We start from the raw sequence: 21,312 nt of genomic DNA on the forward strand, positions 1-21,312 counted from the left end.
GCCACTTTCCTTCCCATGATGGATGCTTTGTATGGATTTGTGTCTCAACCCCCGAGGTTCAGGCCTGACAGGCCCGGAAACACGAGGGACTGGCTCACGCTCTCTTTCCCCCGTCGGCTGTGACAGCGTGTCATCGAGCGGTCAGATGTGAACGAGGGGGGTCACAGCATAGCACAGTGACAGGAGGGTCTCACTGAGAAAGACTCAGCTTGTTTCCCTTCCTGTTGTTGCAGAGGCATGCTGGGATATCTTTTCAAACAAGATCTCATCAGAGCCCTCCTCCAGACCACACATCTGATCCCGAGTCCACATGGGTCCACTCTGTATTCCAGGAAGATCTGCCAAGAGAGCAGCTAAACTGTGTGTAAACCGGGTCCACTCTGCAGTCACTCTCTTCTTTACATGGAGACAGAACAAACGGTCGACCATCAGGGAAAACTTCACACATATTCATATGAAACCTCCTATCATCTAATGGTCTCGCCGTCTGATTTCTCCTCGTTTTGATTTCTGTTATACTTAAAGTTTGGATCTTTCTTGACCTCTCAAACGTCTCTGTTTATCTTTAATGATCCATACTCTCTCTCTCTCTTTGTCCCCCTTTCTCTCTGTTTTTGTCCCACTGTTCATTTTCTTCCTCTTTTCTGCTGGGGTGGGGTCACCACATGCATGCACTGTTTGTTTGGAGTTGCTATGGAAACTCGTGTGAGTGTGTGACTGTATGTGTAAATATGTGTGTGTGTGTGTTTGCATTCGGGCAGCAGTTCTGTTTCATGCATAATGACCTCATTCATACATATTAAATCTGTCTGCTTCCTCGGATAGTGTAATAGATAGTCCTCAATAGACACACACACACACGCACTCAGGCCAACGCCCCCTCCGTGTTCTCCGTGTTGTGCCTCGTTGATTGACCACAGGGCCCGTGTGCTCGGCAACAAGAGGACAACTCCAAAGAATATGAGCTAATTCGATTGAATTCATCTCATGAATGTTTAATCTGATTTATTTAAATGCATCAGACGCCCATTCAGAGAGGAGGAAGGAAAGTTCATGACCTGATCATGAACCCTGCAGCCTCACGGCTCTTCACAAACAGTTTTCTTTTTAAATTTTGCGTCTTGTCAGAGATCTGCTCCCGTCTTATCGCTCGGGGTCAGACACTCAATGTTCCTCAGCAGTTCGTCAGAGACGGTGTGAGTGTGGGTCAGGATGCTGCTTTTCTCCACTTCTCTGCTTCCCTGCACAAAGATGGAGCTCTGTGATGACAAAGTGATGACCTCCACGCTTATTAAAGGCCTTATTATTGATCCACCATGTGACTGCGATCTGTATCCCTGTTACAACAATGCAGCAGCCAGTATGTCCTCCTTCTAACTTTAGATTCTGGTCCTGAATGCTCTGGATTTGTTTGAACCAGAGAAGGTAGGCGGTTTTAAGACACCCCCACACAGGGCCGTTTTGGACGCCCCTCGGTTTGCCAGATATGAGAGCAGTTATCAGGTCAAACCAACAGGTGTTGCAGCGATGGAAGCGGGCAAGAGAACTGGTTCAGATAGAAGTGATTGCACTCGACCTAAAAAGCCTCTGCATGTTTCTAATAAGCTCCACGAGCAGAAACGTGCTCAAACTAGGATCAATATTGGAGATGCTTTTGAAAAATGGAGAGAGGTTAGAACACAGAAAGGTTTACAGACCGATGCAGAGCTGGCTAAACACTGAAGCTTCAGTGTCCACCACATGACAACCTGCGTGAGCATCGACTCTAGAGAGGCTCTCTGCGTCTCCGTTCGACTTCCTGTCGTGTCGTTATTCTGTTCAGCTTGACGCTTGCAGGAGCATAAAGGTTAGAATAAAAGTGCTGCACGTTTGTGTTGTCTCTATGACAACAGTCTCTTAAGGCGGCGGCTGTATGACAGACACTGCTCTGTTTCCTTTAACTGTATGTTTCATACTTGCGATGGTTTTTTACCTTGACTTTGAGCATCAATCGGAGGATGTTTTTCCTACTATCCATAGGAGACAAAAATACGAGGAATACAGCGCCCTTCTGAAAAGTAAAAGGACTTGCAACGAAAAAGTTCTTGGTGTCATGCTGCTGCAAACGCTCTCTAAAACCCTTAGAACGAGCGCCAGGTGGACACAAGGCCTCAGTATGTTTATCACTAAAGTGCTGCAGAAGGTTTTTGAACACTAAGTCGCCTGAACACCTTCCAAAGTAGTTCTGTTGTTAGAAACCATCAAAGCTCTATTAACAAATGAGCCTCAGAGGTTCCTCAGCCTCTCTGAGCCGGGCAGTGATGATAAGACGACCTTTGTGGAGATGCTCTCCTATAGCAGTATAAAGTGCTGTGTCTCCATGGAGCAGGTCGGGCCGCTCCGCTGTCTGTACCTCTGTGTCGGAGCACATGGTAGCAGTTAGCAGCGGAGACACCCACACACGGAATGTTTTTGTATGTGTGCTTAAAGCAACAGGATCCAGTTAAAGTGTCTGTGAGGCTCCGTTATTAGCTGCTGTAATTACGGGCTGATTAGTGTCCGCTGTGTCTGAACATATCACCATCTTTAATGCACCTTTATTTATTTATTTAAATTGTCCTTAATTACAAAAACATCAATGTCAGAGTCACTTACCCCCATTTAATGCAACAACAATAAAGGACTTGTGTTGAGCTCTGAATCATTTACGATTTATGGCTTCTTTTAGCTGCTTTCACACCTGCAGAAAACTCCTGAATAACTCCTGAAGTGTTCATGCTGAGCATCATGTGTGAACACAAACAAGCTGAATGTTTCTCTCTTCACCCGGAGTTTCTCCTCCAGCCTCCTCGTATTTATTCTGCAGAGAGTCAGAGTGAGCTGATGTGAGAACTTCAGCAGGATATTTGCCTCTGTGCGTACACTCATGAAGTTAGCCTAGCTTAGCATACAGCAAAGGCAAAGATGGCTGACCCCTTTTCAATTCACAAACAGAAAAATGTAACATGAAATATGTCACATAAGGAAAGTTGTCAACAATTCAAAATTGTCTCTCTGTTCTCCCTCCGTGTAACGCCACCGGCGCCAAGGGATGATGGTCTCTGTAGTTCCAACTTCCCTCTGCTCCGTCCTGGCTGAAGCAAAACTACCCTTTTTTACCCGGGAGACCTGTTGTTCCATACCTTCACAGGTCCACGACGGTATCGAGACACCTTTGTAGCATGAAATAGAGCGCCACAGGAATGAGTCCTAAAACCCGGAAGTAAGTTAGCATTTGAGCGCCATGGGGTCTAACGTTTAAAAGTCAGTGGGGATTCTGAATGGGTTTGTGGTTAGACGCCTGAAATAAGGTCTGTGGTTAACACAAGCTTAAGAGATGTTAGCGTTTTGTTAGACCACATAAACTACGTTAGGTAATACGCCCGCTTGTGAATTATGACGTTTTTAAGCGTCCTTAAAAGGCGGTTGCTAACAAGTGGCTAAATGTGACTACAGTGGTTGTCGGGGACATTAAACGTCATCACGCCGGACACAGGGGCCAGGAACTCTCTCAGGTTTAATCTTCAGGTTAAGGAAAATATTATGTTAACAAACAATTTATTAAGCTACGCGGATTATTTTATCAGAGATTGTTTGAAGCATAACGGTAGTGACGTCACAATCATCCGACCGTGGTGTAGTTAGCTTTAGCATAACGTTAGCTTTTTACTTCTGTCGGCCACGTTAACGCTTAAAACATCATAAAAATGGCGTTCATCTGTGAAGATTATCCTGCTGAACAAAACGCCTACACTTCAGAAACGTGTGTTTGCCACAGAGCTTATTTTCCAAAATCCAAAATCCAATGCAAAAATCCCACAGGCGAATTCTCGTTAGACCCCATGGCGATGTTACTTCCGGCTTGGCCTACAAAAATACGTCATGTGGTTTGTTCCCTATTGACGATACCATTAATTTTCTCGTAAGAAATGAAATGAACATTGACGCCCAAGATAATACATAAAGATTGATTATTACTGTCTAGTTACTTTTAATACCTGCGACTGCTGCAATGTTGTAGGTGTCAGAAAAGACAAGTGAGACTTTGATTAATCAGGTTTAAGAAGCTTCACTTTCACAGTTATAACCTCCATGCTTAATAAGAGAAACCATTAAAAAGCTTCACCATGACTTTCCAACAGCCAATGAAAAGGCAGCTCAGATATCCTCCTCTCTGCTTGTATTGACTGATGCTGATTAGTGTGTTAGTATTGGCGCTTTCACAAAGGGTTAGGACATACACACACATCGTGCACATGCATTCTCCACATTTGAAGGTCATCGGCTTCCTTCATGCTTAAATGCACGACGGCGTTCAGTGGCGGAAGATAAAAGTGGGCAGATCCTCCTTTCATGGCTTTGATTCAGAGGAATTGGCCTTTGGGAGGCGAAGCTACAAAGCACCTTTTTGTCTCACAAAAGTTTGTGTGAGTCTCAGTTCTTTAGCTTGCGTGTCCTGTTTAATTGAAGGGACATGTGAGGATCTTCAAAGTGTGGACTCTGTGACAGACTTGGTTCTCATTAGCTCCAGAATTGAAGGCCTAACGTCTTCTTTGAACTGCTAAGCTGTCCCACACTCTTTTCCAATCTAAGCTGCTGTTTCAAAGTCTGTCCGGACATTTTTGGACTTTAGCTAAAAACTCTTTTGAATGTTTTCCTCAATTTGGTTCCTCTAGCCTCTTCGGGCTCAGGGGCGTGTCCAGACTGGGGTGGCCCACATGGGGTACTGAATTATGCAGAGGTGGTACAAAGTATGTGGGCACAAACACGAGACTGAATTTAACTTTTTTACCCTTTCTATCCCCACTAATGATGTGTCCTTGTAGGTAGATCATAGGGTTGGGGACTCAAAACAAAGCTGTTTGTCCAAAGCCATAATTTAAATACTTTTTAAATTACATGCAAACTCTTGTAAGCTGTCTAACTTGCAATTAAGTCCATTAAAAGTTAGACAGCGTGAACAAGTTTTTGCTTGCAAATTTTTATGGAACGTGACACATAAATCAAAATCTGTATTTCTAATATTTTAATAACTCCTGTACTTCTTGACCCTTGACCCTTGGTATGTACGGCATCCTCATGTCTACAGGGAGTGTACATATTTGTGTTTGTGTATGAGGTTAACTGATACTCTTATCTGATTGGCTGTGATTGCTTAGGGAGTGACGGCGCCAACAGGTATGGAGGATTCTGTTTAGAGTGCTGTCGTCCTTTACAGCTTTTTATAAACAAACCTTTATCGTCCGTACATCCCTTCAAGATGTAGGCTCCTAAAAATATCCAAGAGATGTTTAGAAATGTAGTTTTAATGTAACTCCCAGCTGACTTTCTTTAAGATAAGCTGAAGAATTTTTGTGTTGAAACTTTACTAAAATCTGAATCCTGCTAACGTGACGCCCTGTTTACGCGACAGCCCATCAACTTTACAGCCTGCTAATGTTACAGCAAGCTAACGTTACAGCCTGCTAACATGAAGGCCTGCTTACATGACAGCCTGCTAACATGACAGCAAGCTAACATTACAGCCTGCTACTGTACTGTATCGTATTTTAGAATACAGTACCGCATCGCATCGTTAACCCCTAGCTGCACCATCTTTGTCTTTATGTTATTAGCGACGGGTGAGTTGTAGTTACCTTTCAGTCCTATTATTGCTTAAAGTTTCCTCCTGACAGTTTCCGACACAATAAAGTACAGAAGTGCTTTTCGACCAACTTGACCAGGACTAGCACGACTCTCTGACTCTGACCGAGTCGGCGACTGGGAGGTTACTTTCCATTGACCTCGTCATTGTCACTTCAAGGCCATGTTTCTGTCCACGGAGGAAATGACGGATTACGATGAGTCCCTAAAGACACGTCAGACTAAACATTCGTCTTTTATCTCTTCACCTGAACTTTGAGTGCGAGGCAGACTTCCCTCACCACGCTTCACTTCATCCCTGTCATGGTGTCTGTGTCTTCTCCTCGCTAAGTAACACAGCTGCTCACACAGTGACAGCATTGTTCTCGTCGGGCGCTGCAGGAAGTGAATGTGAACACGTCTCAGTGCGTTAAACATTAGCTGCTCGCTAAACGCCGCTTTGCCCCTCAAACGGGGATTAGAGGCTACTTAGGATCACTCCCGGACGAGCGTACAACTCGACAAGCTGTTAAGAGCCAGATAAACAGACGAGTGACAGCTTTACTGTGTGTGTGTGTGTGTGTGTGTGTGTGTGTGTGTGTGTGTGTGTGTGTGTGTGTGTGTGTGTGTGTGTGTGTGTGTGTGTGTGTGTGTGTGTGTGTGTGTGTGTGTGTGTGTGTGTGTGTGTGTGTGTACCTGGTGACTGGATATTGAACTTGTTTCCAGCCCTGCAGCCCTTTGGGCCTCTAGTTTTCAAAGATCGCTGGCCCAGGAACATTACTTTTGATTTGAAGAATAACAGTCACCAATTTACTCTTGAACCATTCTGATGCAAAAGTCAATTATGACTTTTATTTAATTAATTCAGAATAAAATGTATTTTTCTTATATTCATGTGCTCCTGTTTATTCACCATGCTGCTAACTGTAACAGTCTACTTAATCTGATATTAATATGAGGCTGTGATAGAGCTGGAATCTCTCCTTCTTTCTTCTCTGTGAGAAACTCTTCATCCTTAGATCTTTACTTTAGGAGCTCTCTTAAGGGCTAAGATCCTTTGTGAATAACTTTTATCTTTACCAGGATCTAGTCTTTAACTTTAAGGGGAAATTTAGCTGTAGTGTGTTCCAGCTCCTCCAGCTGTCTGTCACTGTGGCTGAAACTTTTCTCCCTTCTGTTTTCGGGATCTGATGGTTTTAAAAAACGTTTTACCAAACGTGTTTTTTATTAGAGAAAACCTGCGTTAAGATCTGTGTGCGAGTGTACATTTCGAGAGTAGGGAGGTACAGCAGTGAAGCCGTCGGCTTCCTTTCAACTGTGACACACATGCGCGCGCACGAGCGCTTATGATACGTTGATGCTGTAGCAGTTATTAGCGTGACGTTTAAAAAAAATGACTTACAAAAAACCGGTATGACAGGAAAGCGCTGTGAAATTGAGAACATGTTACTGTATATATTTTTTTTCAGGCAGTATTTGAACTGGCCCGGACTCTGTCAATCATTCATCCGGGCCAGCGGGCCAGTTATAATGTCAAGCCCTGCTGCATCACTCAAAGAGGCTGACGGCGGGAAAACAAAGATGCTGGATGTTTGATTTCTCTGTTTTGTTGTCGTTGCACTTCAGCACGTAGAAGAAGTTCACTGTATTCTGTCGCTGAAGTCGACCCCGTGTTGCTCGCTCGAGATAAGGTGGGCTGAATGCCAGGATACACAAAGTGTCTTTGTTTGTTTTCCCACAGAGTCCACTCACAGTCACTCACTCACTTTGCTTTTTATGCTCATCATGGTTCTAAACGTTTCCTCTTTTTCTTAGCGGTCATATTTGAGATGTTTTGCTCGTTCTGATGTGTTAGTTCAGCTGATAAATCGGTCGGGCTCTAGACATAATGGTGACGTCTTCTCCAAACAGGTCTCTATACATGGCAGCCAAAGGTCTGTGTGTGGGAAACACTTTGAGTGAATTTCTGTGATATACAATCAGACTCTGAACGTGATCTTTGTGAGCAGTCATGAAATAGTGATGAAGGTGCAGCCCTGCTACTCGTGATGCAAACAGGATTTTCTATATGAAGCGACGAGCTGCGCCGAGTTATTCTGAAGGTCGTCACATGGCTTCATACAGTCATCAACTTGACCCTTCGTGTCACATGGGGGAAAAAATGGCATTTGAAGTTAAAAGAAGTCAAAACAATCTGTGTGAAGAAACGCGTCTCCTGTGTCGGTGGGGTTCCCTCACACCCAAGACTTTTATTTTCTTAAGCGTTACCACATCTGTCAGATTCCCACCGTGGGGTTCTGTTCTTAGGGGAAAAAGCTCCGAGGTCTCGGTAATGATGTTGAGTGTTTCATTCCTGAAGGGTAAGCGTTGGCGAACGTGCCCCCTCGCTGCTCTCCTGTTACTGCTGGGAGATGCTGATGGTCGAGCTGTGGATGTAAGCGATACCAGCGTGCATTTATCCTGCAGACGCTCACGTCTTCCCCTGCGTTGTGTTTTGTTTTTGTCCTCGGCTTATCACAGGGGGTGAAGGATGGGATGACCTTAACAGAAACGGGATACATTCAGAGCGACTCGTTATCATCAGACGATAACGGCAGTGTGGAGACGGTGAGGTCTGGGTTTAGTCTAACCTCGTCTGTAATGTGTCACATGAGTCACATGAAGTAATAACAGTTATCTGGGACTACACAGCCTCTTACCATCCAGGGAGACGCACGCTGTTCTGGGACCGTCTCAGTTTAGCCTTTAACTTTTTGTTCAGTCAGAAATGAGACGTGAAGAGGTCGATACAAATACTGATATCAGACAAACTGCAGTGCTTTCAGTTTCCTGTTTAGCGAGGCAGCTTTGAGTTTAACACGGGATCGTATGATTGGAGCTCTGTTTCACCGAGTCAGGCCTGGCAGTGACAGGATGATGTGTGTGTTTGTGTTTGTGGAGGTGAGTGGTGTGCAAAATGCTGATTGATGGAAGAGGAGGAGGAAGAGGAGGAGGGGAAGGAAGAGGAGGAGGAGGAGGAAGAGGAGGAGGAGGAAGAGGAGGAGGGGAAGGAAGAGGAGGTGGAGGAGGAAGAGGAGGAGGAAGAGGAGGAGGGGAAGGAAGAGGAGGAGGAGGAGGAAGAGGAGGAAGAGGGGAAGGGAGAGGAGGAAGAGGAGAGTGGAGGGGAAGGAAGAGGAGGAGGAGGAAGAGGAGAAAGGAGGAAGAGGAGGAGAGAGGAGGAAGAGGAGGAGGAGGGGGGGTGGGTGATCAGTCTCCTCTCCATGCCAGTGTGAACTTGGCAGAGTCACCGCACTGCAGAGGAGAAAAGTGTGAACTCCCAGAGGGCGTGTGTGTGTGTGTGTGTGTGTGTGTGTGTGTGTGTGTGTGTGTGTGTGTGTGTGTGTGGTTTTGAATGTTTTTTTTATTACACAGCTGTTTTCAATACTTGATTCTGATTGGCCAGTCGAATGCCGATCTATTCAGCGCGTCTCACGTCAACCGTGACGTGCACCATATTAGCAGAGTTCAGAAGAAACGGTGAGCGTTTAATACAACGAAAACCAACACGTTCAGAGTCACTGAACATCTATAACCGTGTCCGAGTGTCTGAACCGACGCGAGAATCTGTTCTGCTGTGAACTGAACCCACCTGAGCGACATTCGGCATCCATCCAGACTTCCCTCTCCCCAGCAACGTTTTCCAGCTCCTCCTGGGGGATTCTGAGGCGTTCCCAGGCCAGACGGGATCTCTAATCCCTGAAGTGAACTCTGGGTCTACCCCGGGTTCTCCTCATAGTTTGGCCACGCCCAGAAAACCTCCAAACGGAGGCGACCAGGAGGATCAGAATCCGATTTTTTCTTAAAATTAAATGTGAGTATTTTTATAAGCAGAAGCAGCGTGACGTCTACAACAGTCGTGGCTTCATCCTGCTCAACAGGAGGAGGCGGAGTCACACTGTCCATCTGTATACACAGTCTACAGTTACAGAGCTGCATTAGAAACAAAAGCGTCAGCTGATCTGAGCTATCAGGCGCTAACAGCCTTCATGTACGACTGCTCTGCTTCAGTCAAAGGCTTCCCGCCCAAAACCTGTGACACATTAACCTCCAGATCTGCCCGCTTATGTTTCAAGTTAGATTTTATGACCGAGTCTGCTGCCTGAGTGCGATAGTGACATGTTGATACAAGACACTTAAAGTTAAAGATTAATCCCTCTGACGGTTTGAAACCTTTAAGCACTCTGAGCGGGGGACTGAAGAAGCTACTTCCTGTTGTGATATTTCAGACAATGGTGTTATAAATGGAGTAGAATTAAAAGTACTTGCACTGCTTGAACGCACCACATGCATGTCAAATCTCTCCTTTCAGTGTTAAATCTAAACCAATCCAAAGCAGTGTCACTCAGTGTATTTACACTGAGCTCGAGACAAACACTGAAATCAAACAGCATCTCTGACAGGTCGCTCACATCTGGAAGCTGCCATGTTTGCTTTTCCTCTGCAGGCGTGACTCGTGATTCATCTTTCACAAATCACCGGGTTTTGTTTTTGTAACCTGTAAGAACGATTTCAGTCCTGTGAAGTGATTTCTCACCGGTTGAATTAAAGACTATAAACAACCTAACAACTTTAAAAGAACAACACTGATGAAGCAGCAGAGTCCTCTATACGACTCTATGATGAGAACATTTGTCTTTCTATCAATGCTACGTGTAGTTGAACAGAATCTCAATGTGAACTAAAGAGTGGAGAAGAACATACTGGAGAACAGGAAACATAATGCAGCAGGTTCATTAGAGCACAGAGATGGTAGAGGTGGCGTGCAGACAGTCTATGGTCGTGCAGCGATCACAGGGAATAAAGGTCACCACCCCCTCCCACTCGCTCCAGGTGAATTCTCCTGATTATATCCTGCTGCGTTCTCACATCAGATCACTCTGACTTTCTGCAGAATAAATACGAGGAGGCTGGAGGAGAAACTCCGGGTGAAGAGAGAAACATTCAGATGTTTGTGTTCACACATTACGCGGTCTCTTGCGGTAAAGTAAGAGTACATGTACGTACAGGAGCGATCAGATAGCTCCCCCTGCTGGTTAAATAAAAAGCAAAAGCAATATCTTTTGACTCATCGATTGAAATTGTCCTTATTCATACGAGTGCTTGGTTGTATTTGGAGGTATGGTTACATCCTTAAGGGTCAAGAGGTCATCTTTCCTGCAGCAGGTGTTACAGCTTCCTCTTTGGACCTGGATCACTTCACTGTCATGCGAGTTGGACGAGTTCTCTGACTTTATTCTGAATGATTTCTGAGTTTGAGTTCAGCAGACAGTTTGATTCTTTGAATGCTCAGAGAGCAGAGGGACGCGATGTGCAAAGGTTGTGCAGTTTTGGCTGCAGCAGGTTGTTGGGCTGTAGTTACAGCGCTTCCAGACAAACTCATAAACACTGACCTTTAGTACAGTCGCCCAGAGGGGCGGCGGGCGGGGCGGGGGGTTCGGAATGAGGGACATAAAGAGGCAGAAAGAGGGTGGGGGGCTGGGTTGTGGAATGTGGGAGAGAGAGAGAGAGAGAGAGAGAGAGAGAGAGCAGAAAGTGAATGGATCAAAGAAAAAAGAGAGGAAAGAAAAGAGATGACTAGACACAGGGCGAGAGAGAGAGAGAGAGAAGGCGAGGGAGGAGGAGTGATTAGTGTGTGAGCCTGAGCTGTGATTGGTCGAGCAACCTGTATGTGTGTGTTTGCCTGTGTGTGTGTGTGTGTGTGTGTGTGTGTGTGTGTGTGTGTGTGTGTGTGTGTGTGTGTGTGTGTGTGTGTGTGTGTGTGTGCTTCTACCCAGTGGGCGGGGGGATTAAGCCTGCGTCACGTGGTGCCTTTAGCTTCTTTTCCACACAAACACACACCCTCATTCGCAGAGGGCACACACACACACACACACACACACACACACATATCCTCTTACATACACACTCACAGCTGTTGATAGTTCTCTCTCTGTGTGAGAAACGCCGGGACAGCCGAGCAGCACAGCCCGCAGGACTCAGAGAGAGAATCTGCTGCGTGCTGGCAGCTCCTCCAAAACATCTTTATGGGAAATCTGGACAGACAAGTGGAGCGACCGGTTCTCTGATTTGCAGCGTGACTCTCACTTTCTGTCGTTCACACCGCGCTCCTCCTCTCCTGTCTCTCAGTGTTGGAATTTAAGCGCAGACGGCGAGCAGCAGAGAGAAATAGAGACATGTGTTTCGCCTGCTCCTGCCGCCTCTTCTCTCCCATTCACTGAGCGTGAGGAAACACAAAGGTTGGTGAAGGCTTCGGCTTATTTGTTTATGTGCTGGTTTTGCTTTCGTCATCAGACCTGGTTGGACATTTAGATTTTATTTCCTCTGACCTATATTCTCCTTTCTTCCAAAGATGTGCATTTATTCCCATTTTATAATCCAGCTCTCTTTCTGTTTGTGTGTTCCCAGCAGCTGACTTCCAAAGAGTACCACCCCCTTAAAAACCGATTTGTAGTTTTAGGGGAATTCCATGTTAGTATGGCTTTTGGACACACACACACACACACACACACACACACACACACACACAGGCATTATAAGCACACTTGGCAGTAACAGTGCAGTGAGTGTGAGCACCAGAGAAGATTAGCTGTGACTATTATCTCTCATGTGTGCCACAGTGTACGCTGTGTCTGTGATTGTGGACACAATGTCATTTCCACATTTAGGATCCGGGCTCTGCACTCGCTCTTATCTTTAATTTATTTTGCAATCATTTGGAAGGAATGTCTGGGCGTGAATGTGAAACCTGTAAATGAACCCAAATGCTGGTTGCACAAAACAAAAACAACAACAACAACCAGCCGCTGCCAATCCGACAGAACGCTCTGACTTTGGTGCATTTTCAGGCGCAGGAGAGGAGTGTGTCCTCATGGTAAATCTGCAGGAGGATCTCTAAGCCGCTGAGCATTCAGCTCACACGCCGCCCTCCAGTGTCACTGCTGGATCTGTCATGACACACCTGTGTGTGTGTGTGTGTGTGTGTGTGTGTGTGTGTGTGTGTGTGTGTGTGTGTGTGTGTGTGTGTGTGTGTGTGTGTGTGTGTGTGTGTGTGTGTGTGTGTGTGTGTGTGTGTGCTTGAGGGGCCTTTCTGCACTGCAGGTCACCTGTGTGCGTGTGTGTGTCTGTGTGTGTGTGTGTGTGTGTGCGTGTACAGGCTCGTCGCTCACTGTGCCATTTACAGCGTGTGAGGATATAATTAGCCGACGTACACATTCTTTCCTGGTATTGTTGCCACTGGAGTTGTAACAGAAACCCAAAAGGCGGCGTGTCTATTTTTAGGGGGGATAGCTCGGAGCAGCCACGCTTTGAAGCTTCCTCCTGGCAGGATAGAGACAGGAGGTGTGTGTGTGTGTGTGTGTGTGTGTGTGTGTGTGTGTGTGTGTGTGTGGGGGGGGGGCTTGTTGGCTTGTGTCTCATACAATGTGTTTTATGTTTACTGGCTGTCATTTCATCAGCAGTGTTGTATCATTCTGCAAAGCTTGCATATCATCTCCTGAGTTTTTCAGCGGGAAATTAAAGGTCAATGGAGATCAAAGAGGAGAAGGAGATCAAAGAGAACCAGACAGAGAGATGGAGAAACAGATCTATGGGGAGGGTGTAGCTTTCCACATCTGCATCATGTCAGTAAACAAAGAATAACAGTTGTGTGTTGGGGGTCTGAACAGCTGGAATTTCTCTTCTAAGTTTTTCAGGACAAACAGAAAGTTCAATGGAGAGAGAAAGGATGCAGAGAAAGAAAAGGGTGTTTCAAACTGAAGAGAGACGGGATCAGACAGAATGATGGGGCGACTGATTCTTGGGTAAACGTGGGTGTCATCAGATAAAGACGGAGGGTTGTGGCGTTTCTGCAGCGCCAGATGTCACGGTCCAGGAGTGAGGCATTATGGGAGAGAACTTAGAGATGTGCTGTGAACTCCTTTTATTAGAGATGAAGGAGGAAATCATAACACATCCATCCATCCATGATCTAAACCGGGGTCCGAGGGGGCTGGAGCTGAACCCAGCTGTCATTGGGCGAGGGGCGGGGTTTCACAATGGACTGTTCACCAGCCAATCACAGGGCTGACATATAGAGACAGACAACCAGCCACACTCACACTCACACCTGCGGACAATTTAGAGTCAGCAGTTAACCTAACGAGCATGTCTTTGGACTGTGGGAGGAAGCAGGAGTACCAGGAGAGAACCAACACATGCACGGGGAGAACATGCAGACTCCACAAAGAGAGGCTCCTGTCAGACGGGGATTCAAACCAAGAACCTCCACACAGAGAGGGGACAGAGCTAACCACTGCAGCACCGTGCAGCCAAACTATAACACAACCATTCATGAAGTATGACACATGCAGAGTCATTCAAAATGTGATGTGTTGATGTGTTCATAGAGCTGTAGTCATTAGGAGAAACTATGACGTATTGATTGACAGAACACTAAATCTCTAGTTCTGTTCTTCCAGCCGCTTCATGAGGTTCAGTCTGTCTATATCAGGGCGACCTGTGATGAACCAGGATGTGCATTTTTCATGATTTCCTTGTTAATGAATCAAGAAACGGATCAGAGAGGTCAGGTCTGCCTGCCTCTGAATCATCCTGAGCTGCTCATTCACAGCTTTCCCTCACAGCGAGAAGTTTTCCCCTGTAGGACAGGAGAAGGGGGCGGAGTCTCAGCAGGCAAGACAGGAAGTGACATAGACGCCACGGAAATCCAGAAAAAGTGTCAGATTCTGACACCACAATGACAGTTTTTTGCAGTGCTGCTTGTTATTGGACGTGTCAACTGAATAAACAAAAGAAAAGAACGCGTGGCGAGCAGGAAGAGTGTGAAGCAGCTCTTCATGCATGCGAGATGATCGCGATCGTCTTGAAAACAGCGAACACACGAGTGTTTGTGTGGACAGACGTCGAGGTGGGGCTGTTCCTCCGAGTGACCCTAAACCACAAAGTGATTAAAAAAAACATTTAAAGAAAATGTTGACTAGGAGATAGCAGAATGAACAGAATCCAGGAGTCGGCCATTGTTGTTGTAGTCCACCTCCTCGCTGATGGCTGTTGACTGGAAGCTTAATGAAGCTGAAACTCTCAGATTCCCAGTTTACTGGACAAAGGAAATGGTGCCGTTTTCAAACTTTTGCACTCTGGGACCCGTTTTCCAAATCTTCCATCCTCATGCTCCCAAAAGGCCGTTGTCAAGTGAGCAAACAGCCACAACAAAAGGTTTTCTAATCGTAGATCGTTGCCGTGTAAACATGGTGCTTAGTTGTCCCGTCTTGTTTCAAACAGAGAAAACCTGCAGAGCATTGTGACTCTCTCCTCTCGCTGTAACAGGCCTTTCATCGCACCATTCATCATCCTGTAACTCCTGGTAACTAAAAACATGCCGAGCTTAGCAGGGATCACAGCAGAGGCGGGTTTTATAGCTCTATTAAAATAATTCTTTAAAGACGAGGACGTATTCACGGACGCTTCACCCCCTGATGAAGGCGTGAGAGGGAGCGGGGGGGGGGGGGGGGTCAGCAGAGGTCAGCGGGTGAGAGATCAGGCTGCGGTCGTAGTCTAGCGCCCTCCGGTAAACACGGCCTGCCTCGTCTGTCAGGTTAAATCAATTAGAATACAACTCCTGTCCTCCTGTCTCTTTAAAAGGTCGACTGTGTCTCAAACATCCAGCCAATCACTGAACTCGACGTGACGTCTGGCATTGTTGTGAGAATGGGATTCATTCAACAAGTGTTTGAACCAATCACATGAGGCCGTCTGCCATGGAATGTGAATGATAAACTTTAATGCAGTGATGAGAGGAACAGATTTCATTGTTACTCAGATTAAATGTGCAGACTCTCACATGCACACACACACACACACACACACACACACACACACACACACACACACACACACACACACACACACACACACACACACACGCACGTTCACACTCCCAAACGTCGATCTTTCTGGATGAGACCGGGCAGAGGGGCTTCAGGGTGGGGACAATGATGTATTGACAGAGACACAGAGAGGGAGGGTGGAAGCTCATGCTGGGCGCTGCTAGAGGTGTGTGTGTGTGTGTGTGTGTGTGTGTGTGTGTGTGTGTGTGTGTGTGTGTGTGTGTGTGTGTGTGTGTGTGTGTGTGTGTGTGTGTGTGTGTGTGTGTGTGTGTGTGTGTGTGTGTGTGTGTGTGTGTGTGTGTGTGTGTGTGTGTGTGTGTGTGTGTGTGTGTGTGTGTGTGTGTGTGTGTGTGTGTGTGTGTGTGTGTGTGTGCGTGTGTGCGTGCGTGTGCGGAGCGAGGCAGAGGTTGGATGAGCGACTGCAGCTGTTTGCGCTCAGCCGTGCAGAATTTGAGTCATTCATGAAAGTTCAGGCATCTGCTGTCAATCACAACCTCTCGATGTGTATCTGAACGCCGTTGATGTTTGTTTACATATTTTTAATTTACTGTGGCGTCATCGTAGAAGAAATGCAAAGAAAGAACACGTCATCGAACAGCTTTGGCTCAACCTGTGAGTTATTTCTACTTTAATTGAACCTCTCTCTGTTTGTGACTCAGTCCTGCTCCCCACACCGACCCATTGTTCAGTGGGTTAATCCCAGCCTTTCCTGTGCGCTCCCACTCAGTAAACAGAGCAGTGCAGGCCGCAGTTATTCAGGAGGATGAATTCAATGTCAGGTTACGTAACTCTGCCCCGCTCAGCTGCTCTCAATTAGAGGTTTTTTTTGTGTGCGCGCTCCTTTTATTCTTTTCCAAGGTAAAAGAAAATCACAGCAGTATCAGACCCAGATCTGAAGGTTTCCTCTGTGTTCATATAAGATCCTCTGGTTTACAGATCACTTTGATATTTCAGGATTCTTTAAATCAAATATCATCTGAGGAAAATGCTGTACATTTAGAGTTTCTTTAAGTAACCACACGTCCATGACTTGACACATCTACAACATGTGGAATCATAGATTACCAACATGATGTGCAAACCAAAGAGGGAAGAAAAGTTCTGATAGTGATAAGAACTAACAAGGATCCACATCAGTAAGATGTGTAGTGAGTGAAATGATAAAGACAGCTCTCTACAATGTTTATGAATTTAGACTGCAGTACCCATTTTAAACACTAGGGGTTAGAGTTACATATTGCTCCTTTAAATAAATAAGTATATCATCTGCATAGAGGGGTAGTGAAGGGGAAACCAGGTGCAGCGTTCAGAAGTAGAGGAAGAATCACCGTATGTGTTTTTGTTTGGCTGAATCTGAAGTCTGATGACATCATCTGGTGACGACTTTGAAAATAAAAAGTTAACAGACGACGTCTTGTGGGAGCAGCTGGGTTTGGCAGTACTTTGATCTAGAAAATGGAGATGGTTTATATTTACTCCGTGTCAGGTTAAACTGGCGTATCACCCGAAGCTAATTCCGTGTTAACAAGGAGGAAGAAAGACAGGTGGTGCTAGCATTAGCCGCACTTGGAACCAAATGAGCAGACGCTGTGATCCCATTCGCTCTGAAATGTGACACAGCTCCAAACAACAAGATTTGCTTCCACTCTACTTAATCAACTAGATAATGAGTCCCCAGGAACGTCTCTGATATACAGAATACGCTCCACGCCGGGGCTCATGTTCGTCCAGGGATCTCTTTCAGCTCACTGTTTGTTTTGTCTGACTTCAACTCTTGTTTTTTCCTTCCACTAATCTCAACCATCTTTTTAAGTGGCATTTGACCTCGGTAGCTTAACGGCCTGTGCAGACCGAATGACCTCATGAGCCCCTGTTTCCCTCGCGCAGAGTTGAGACCTGGAGGGGGGGGGGGGGGGGGCACCTTTAGCAGAGTAACCTCTCAATCGTGATCTCCCTCCTCTCTGATGACCAAGGGGCTTTTAAAGACGGGAAAACAGCAGGGTGCTTTTCTTAAACTCTTTCTTGCTCTCTCTGTCGTCGCTCTGCTGGTCAAGCCAAGACACCATCTGGTAGAGCTCGCTTAGGCTCCGCCTCTCCCTAATACACAACCAGCTTACCCTTTGCCTCCACAGCAGCAGGCGTGTTGCAAAGGAATCCTGGAGAAATGCATTTTTGTAAGATTTGAGGAAAAGTTTTTTTTTGGTTGTCAAAAAAGAAGGTGAATGTTTTTGAAGGGTTCATTTGGATTCTGGTCCATTGAAGATCCAGGTTTCTGAAAGTAATTAAAGTAAAATCTGAAGGTCTTTTGGTGACAAACAACAACACTAACAGAAAAAGTCAGGGTTTTGGTTTCCTCCTTTTTCTTCAACCTTCACACCCTGACATACAGTATCAATATTTCTACATGTATTTCCCGTCGACTCTACCTTGGCATGACAACAAGGATTGGAGAGGGTTTTTACTGTAACAGTTCCTGTATTTCCTGCATGAGTGCTTGTTGTCATGCCAGATGACCTGAGAGTGAACGGTGGGAGTAAACCCCCTCGCCAGTCGAGGCCCTGGATGTTGAGACAAAACGGCTCCTGTCCTCCTCGTGCTCTTTGTTGGTTGGTGTGTCACCGTGCCCTGACTAATGCTTACGTGCAGTCGTGACGCTGTTTGTCTGGGGAATAATGGCGCTGTCGGGACAGTGCAGGGTTTTATTTGTGTGGATCCAAAGTGCTGCACCTCTTTTGCTCTCAATAACACGGACGCCCTTTTCCTGTGTGATAAAGATACACTGTCTCTATGATCTGCTGATGCTCACAGTACATGATTAGAATATTCCCTTTTCCCGTTTCTATCCATTTTCACAGAAAAGCAAGTAATGGGAAATGGGGAAGTAGATTCCTATTTGCTAATGTTCTGTCCTCTCAGTCCCCTTCATGTGCCACGTCATACCTTAAATATCAGGATTTGCGTTTTCATGTGTGCGCCTCTGTGTTTTCTTCTTCTCAGGTGAGAGTCCGATTGGCAGCCATCGAGCGAGGGAGTGAGGTGAAGCAGGCATGAGTGCGGATAGCCATCAGGGGGTGGTGACGACCCCTCCAACGCCCAGTGGAGGGACCAAAGAGCGCTACTTCGACCGGGTCGACGTCAACGATCCGGAGTACATCAGGGCCAGGAACATGTCCCCGGACCTCCGGCAAGACTTCAACGTTCTGGAGCAGAAGAAACGGGTCACACAGATCTTACAGAGCCCGGTAAGTGACAAATAGAGACAAGGGGACCTGTGATGTCCAGAGGTTACTTATTAACCACAAGTACCTGGAAGAACCTTTGTGGCCTCGAAAAAGTAGAACACATTCATCCTTTGATGCACCACTGTGACGCAATCAGTGTTGGATGCCGCCCCTGAATTTGGAGCCAGAAATAGTCTTAGAGAAGAATAAATCTTTGAATTGACATTTGTTTACTTGCAAAAATGGTTGATCGAAAAGTATTGGCTTTAGCGACCTTTGACCCCTAATGAAGAGGAAGGAAACAGGCTCAAAGGAGATCTATTATCCTCACTGTCACCATTGATGATGTCAGTCTGGGACGCCTGTTGAGTAGCGTTGTGAGATGTGTAGCTCAAAAACCTCCTTATTTATCTGCGTCAGTAAATACCTGATTTCAGCCTCTGCCTGAAACGCTTAATTTCAGCTACTGTCTCTTTAAGGCCCCGCCTCCCCACATGCTCACTCTCCTCTGATTGGCCAGCTCTGTTTGCAGACATGGGGACATTTGAGTGAGCTTCCGGGTGGGCGTCTCCTTGAAACAGCTGTTGGGGTGGGCTTGTCCTACAGCTTTGCTCCATGCTTTGCTCTGATATGTCGACAGAACCTGGCGTCAGGTTCTGGTCAAGTCTCGCCAAGTTCTCATATTGCTCGTTCAGAGCAGCAGGAAACCACGTCTGGGGATAACGCCAACAACTACGTTTGTTGTGTTTAAAAAAGCTTTGGTGGGGTTTAGTACGGACATCCAACATCCATAGATCTCCTTTAAGGAATTGCGATTTGGTTGAGTAAAAATTTATAGAACAAAGCAATTGATAATAGCGAAAGCAGGGTGCACAGGCTGGTTTTGTAATTTGTTGGTTTCATGGGGGCTGAGAGATTCCTGAAAGGTAGATCTGTTTATTGATGATTAAGCACTTCCACCTGAGATCCTACTGACCACACAGGACTATCTTAGTACAGACGGGTTTGGTTATCTGGTCATCTCTTCATTTTGAGTCCACCAGTTGACCCTGGTGTTCCTGGGGGGGTTAGTCTTCTGTTGGTTTTCTTTGGGTGCCCTGAGTTCCTAAAGTCCGGGGACTCCAAATTCCCTGTTGGTGTAACCATTAGAGTAAGTAAGTTTGTCCGTTCACGTCTGTAGGCCGAAGACCTTTTCACCTCTCTGACTCACAGTTTGGGTAATCAGTTCCGCTTTTCTCTTTCTGGCAGTTATTATTCCCCAATCGAGTGATTTCTCAGGAAGTTACAGCAGCGAGTGCATCGTGTGTGTTTGTACTAATGTTGTGAAACTGGCCACAGAGTCATAGAAGTGGCCGGCTAAACACCAAATATAACCACCAGAGACCACACCCTCACCCCGGCTCTCAGAGTCCTCCCCAGGCCAGCAGCTCTCTCGTGCTGGGTCAGGTTTTGCTGAAGTAAACAAATGTGTGAGCACAGGGCTTATCTCAGCCAACAGGCATTATGTTGAGCTTTGATTTTCTTTCCTTGGAGGTCTGGATATTTGAGAATTACTGTTGCTGCCCAACAGTATTCGACATAAGCCCCACCAGGCGGTCTGGTTCAGTTCAGTACGGTACATATTTATTGGCCTTTCCACTGTCAAAAGTTTGGAATGGTATCAAAATAAACCGATCCATACTATCCTACTTTTTTGCTACTCTTCTGATCGGGTGCCAAGCGTACCAATCCGACCCTAAAGGCTGGATCTAGATACTCTGTAGCCCGTTGATTGGTCGAAAGAATCTTCACTTCCTGTGCATCAGTGATAATTAATGAAAACACAAAATGTGCCATGTTTTAAAGTTAAAGTAAATGCAATGCGGTTTTTGTTTTCCGAGTAATGGCAGCATGTAACAGTGTTCCATGGTCGACCTCGGTGTAGACCTTCTCTGGGATCACTGGCGGAACTGATGATGCTATCACCTTCTGGCTTTAGGCCCCTCCTACTGAGTAAGGGTTTACCGTACCAAACCGGACAGCTTGGTTTAAGGTGCTGGAGGTCCTGTTGTTGGAGAGGTTTGAGCCCAGTAGGGACCAGAAGGTCTAATCATTTAGGACGTTTTGATTATCCTAACACAAGGTTGTGATTTACAACGAAGCAGGTCAAAGAGAACACAAGCTCGAGCGGCACTCAAAACTCATGACAAAGGCAGGGATCACAGAGGAAACAACACTTTCTGTAGATTTCATAGATTTGTTGTTTCTATTTGAGAGAAAGCTTTGTTTCTTTTTTGGGATGTATTAACACACCTCTCAGGAACTCCACACCTGGCCCTGATGGAGCTGACATGGTTCTAGTAACTGCTCATTTCCACCAGATGCGTTTTGGGAAAAATGTATGAATTTATGTAACACAGATCTAAGCTACCTCAGTTTTACTTCAAGCTACTTTAAAGAACTGTAATACATGTTTCTGTATTGTAAGTGTTATTTTTAGTATTTCCACATCACTGGGGGACACAACCTTTTTGACACCACTTATAAAA

At 45.9% G+C, this 21,312-nt stretch overlaps 1 protein-coding gene across 8 annotated transcripts in view; it reads left to right on the plus strand.

The window, feature by feature from the left end:
• Positions 1-21,312, plus strand: part of add3a (adducin 3 (gamma) a) — a 100,677-nt gene that overhangs the window by 44,922 nt on the left and 34,443 nt on the right. For 3 of the 8 annotated variants that reach the window (XM_061064515.1, XM_061064535.1, XM_061064508.1), the window contains one exon: positions 18,561-18,805. In XM_061064515.1, coding sequence (XP_060920498.1) covers positions 18,611-18,805 — 195 coding nt within the window. In that variant the 5' untranslated portion in view covers positions 18,561-18,610. Of the gene's footprint in view, positions 1-11,485; positions 11,916-12,084; positions 12,148-18,560; positions 18,806-21,312 lie in introns of those variants that run through there. The other 5 variants (XM_061064526.1, XM_061064549.1, XM_061064498.1 and 2 more) reach the window with 5 other exon arrangements.

This window comes from Labrus mixtus, chromosome 2, assembly GCF_963584025.1.
Source record: "Labrus mixtus chromosome 2, fLabMix1.1, whole genome shotgun sequence".
Taxonomy (NCBI): Eukaryota; Metazoa; Chordata; class Actinopteri; order Labriformes; family Labridae; genus Labrus; species Labrus mixtus.